The sequence below is a fragment of the Nicotiana attenuata genome, chromosome 12 (assembly GCF_001879085.1).
Source record: "Nicotiana attenuata strain UT chromosome 12, NIATTr2, whole genome shotgun sequence".
NCBI lineage: Eukaryota > Viridiplantae > Streptophyta > Magnoliopsida > Solanales > Solanaceae > Nicotiana > Nicotiana attenuata.
In genome coordinates this window covers 45163490-45166137 of record NC_032000.1, presented here as the reverse complement: position 1 = coordinate 45166137, position 2648 = coordinate 45163490, and the positions used below count along the sequence as shown (strand labels likewise).

Below are 2648 nucleotides of genomic sequence, written 5' to 3'. Positions count from 1 at the left end.
GGGAATTAGAGAAAAACTAAGAAAGCATCCTCTAAAAGCTATCAAGTAATTGTCTTAGTACATTCCTATATAATCTTAAAACAAAAAATCAGCAAAAGTAAAGCACATTGAAGCTCATTGCAGATAAATCTTGTACACTATAAACCATGTAAGGGACACTTAAATCCATCAATATTAGTCTTGCGATGATCTCCACGTGCAACAAGCAGCATGAACTAAAGGCACCAGAGTTGTTATAAATACTTCTCAATGCTTTTTGCCTCTGCTATTTGAAACCTATCCCTGAGCGGCTAATGAAAAAGCCCAGATCAAGTGTCTTTGGTACGGCAGAAAATGTTTTCTTGGAAAATATTTTCCACATATCTTGAATTGTGGAAAAGCTTTCCTCCAAGGAAAATATATGAATTCCCTCCATTAGCGAGAGAAGTCATTTTCCATTGTTCTCTTACTACATATCGCTTACTTTAATCAACACTTACCCCTTGTTATTCACAGTTAATACAAGTATATGACCAACAACACTATGATTATCCCTTATCCTACACAACAACTCCACCAATCCCCTGCTTCTTAACGCGAACGTGGTACCACTATCGCGAACGCGTAGAGCAACCCGCTCAAACTTTCGCGAACGCACTCCTCCTGACGCAACCGCAATGACTAAACCACCAGTGGCCCCATAATACTCTTCGTGATCGCGATACTCCTCCACGATCGAGATGACTAATAACCCAGCGCCAGAAATCAGAGAAACCACCAATGCCAATATGAGGAAAATGATCCAAAGTCACTCCGGAACTCACCGAGCCCCCGCGGGACCCGTCCGAACATACCATTGCTAGAAGGAGGGCTTGAACCTTCAATCTTGTGGTTAACAACAGCCACACGCTCTAACCAAATGAACTATTCCAGCTGCTTATTCATTATAATTTATAGTTCAACTAGTTTTAGGCTGATTATCAATCTACCGTAATCCTCCTACTTCATCCAACCTTAGGAACAGAGCAAGCTCACACAGGATAATCATAAGCAATATTTATATCTAACCAAACACATGAAAATTATCCTGCAAATGTAAACAATTAATTTTAACAAAAACTAAAATTCATGAAAACACTTTCCTTCATACCAAACACACTCGAGAGTCGAGAAGCTTATTTATTTCCCAAAATGAAATTAGATGAACATTCCTAATGTTAAAATTAATATACAACAGCACCATGTATAATCAAACATTTAAAAGTACCAACATCACAGTTAAACAAACCAGCATTTTAATCAGATCATAAAAACCCACTTAATACTAACAAAAACAAAGACTACAAAACAAAAAAGAGAGAGAAAGAAATTATACCCTCTTCTCGCCAAGGAAATTCCTGATCTCAATGGCCTTATTCCCTCCACTAATAGACGCATTGATAGGAAAATGAGCATACACAAAACGCATCTTGTACCGGTACCCTTTAGTGACACCAGTGATCAAATTCTCAACGTGACTAAGTGCTGTACGGATTGCAGCAGTAGTCTTACGTGAACCAAACCAAGCATCAATCTTGAGCTTTTTTTTGCCTGTTTCTTCATCTTTAATGAGCTGAAAATCAAGATTTAAATGCTTGAAGTTTCTAGTGAGTTTTCCTCTTGGTCCTTCTACTTCTATTTGCTTTGCTTTTACTTTAATGTTTACCCCATCTGGGATGTCCATTGTTTCTGATGAGAGTATGGTCTTCATTTTGCTTTAAGCTCTCTCTCTCTCTCTCGGCGTTTCTGTGAAGACAGCAAAACCCTAGAGGGGGAAGTTTGTTTAAGAGGGTGAAATACGGATTAATAAACCTAGAAATGATTAATGATGTCTTTGTTTATTGGGCTTATGAGCCTTCAAGATATGGCCAGCCCAATGAAATTCAAAACTAGCCAGATTTACAAATGGTAATTGAAAAATAGCCTTTGTTTTAAAAGTAATTGAAATTTAGCCATTTTTCATGTAAAGATAAATTTGAACGAAAACACTGTTCAAAATCCAGAAAGTATTCCAGCATAATATACTGGACTTCCAACATAATATATTGGAAGTTCATATACATGTGCTCCGATCTCCAGTATATTATGCTGGAACTTTCTGTGAATTAGAGTTCCAGCATAATATACTGGAAGTTCATATGCAGGTGCATCAATCTCCAATATATTATGCTGGAACTTTCCGTGTTGCAGCAAAATAGTGACTATTTTTAATGACTTTGCAAACACTGGCTATTTTTCAATTACTCGTCCGAAAACTGGCTAACTCGTGCTATTTTAGCCCATGTTAACTTTATCGTGTCACAAAATCACCATTTAATAAAGAAATATATATTTTTAGCCGCTTCTAAAAATAAATACCAATAAAACGTTTAAGTTTTGTATATATGTGTATCATATACATATAATATATAATTTAATATTTTTGTCTAGCGCATGCAATTAATTTTGGTTGATCGGCCAATTTTATATTTTATCTTATAATTTATATATTGGTTAGAAAAAGTAAACAATGAATCAAGTTATATTTGTCGATGTGCTTTTGCATGTATATCAATAAAAAGATATCAAGTGATCTGCGTATTAATTGAACAAATCGCTCATTAAAAATATGGCCAACCCAAGATAATAAA

At 35.6% G+C, this 2648-nt stretch overlaps 1 protein-coding gene across 1 annotated transcript in view; it reads right to left on the bottom strand.

Moving 5' to 3' along the window:
* LOC109235642 (60S ribosomal protein L9-1-like) overlaps positions 1–1814 on the bottom strand; it is a 2699-nt gene extending 885 nt beyond the window's left edge. Inside the window, exon 1 of the mRNA XM_019401822.1 lies at positions 1355–1814. Within this exon, the coding sequence (XP_019257367.1) occupies positions 1355–1729 (375 nt within the window). The 5' untranslated portion in view covers positions 1730–1814. The remainder of the gene's footprint in view (positions 1–1354) is intronic.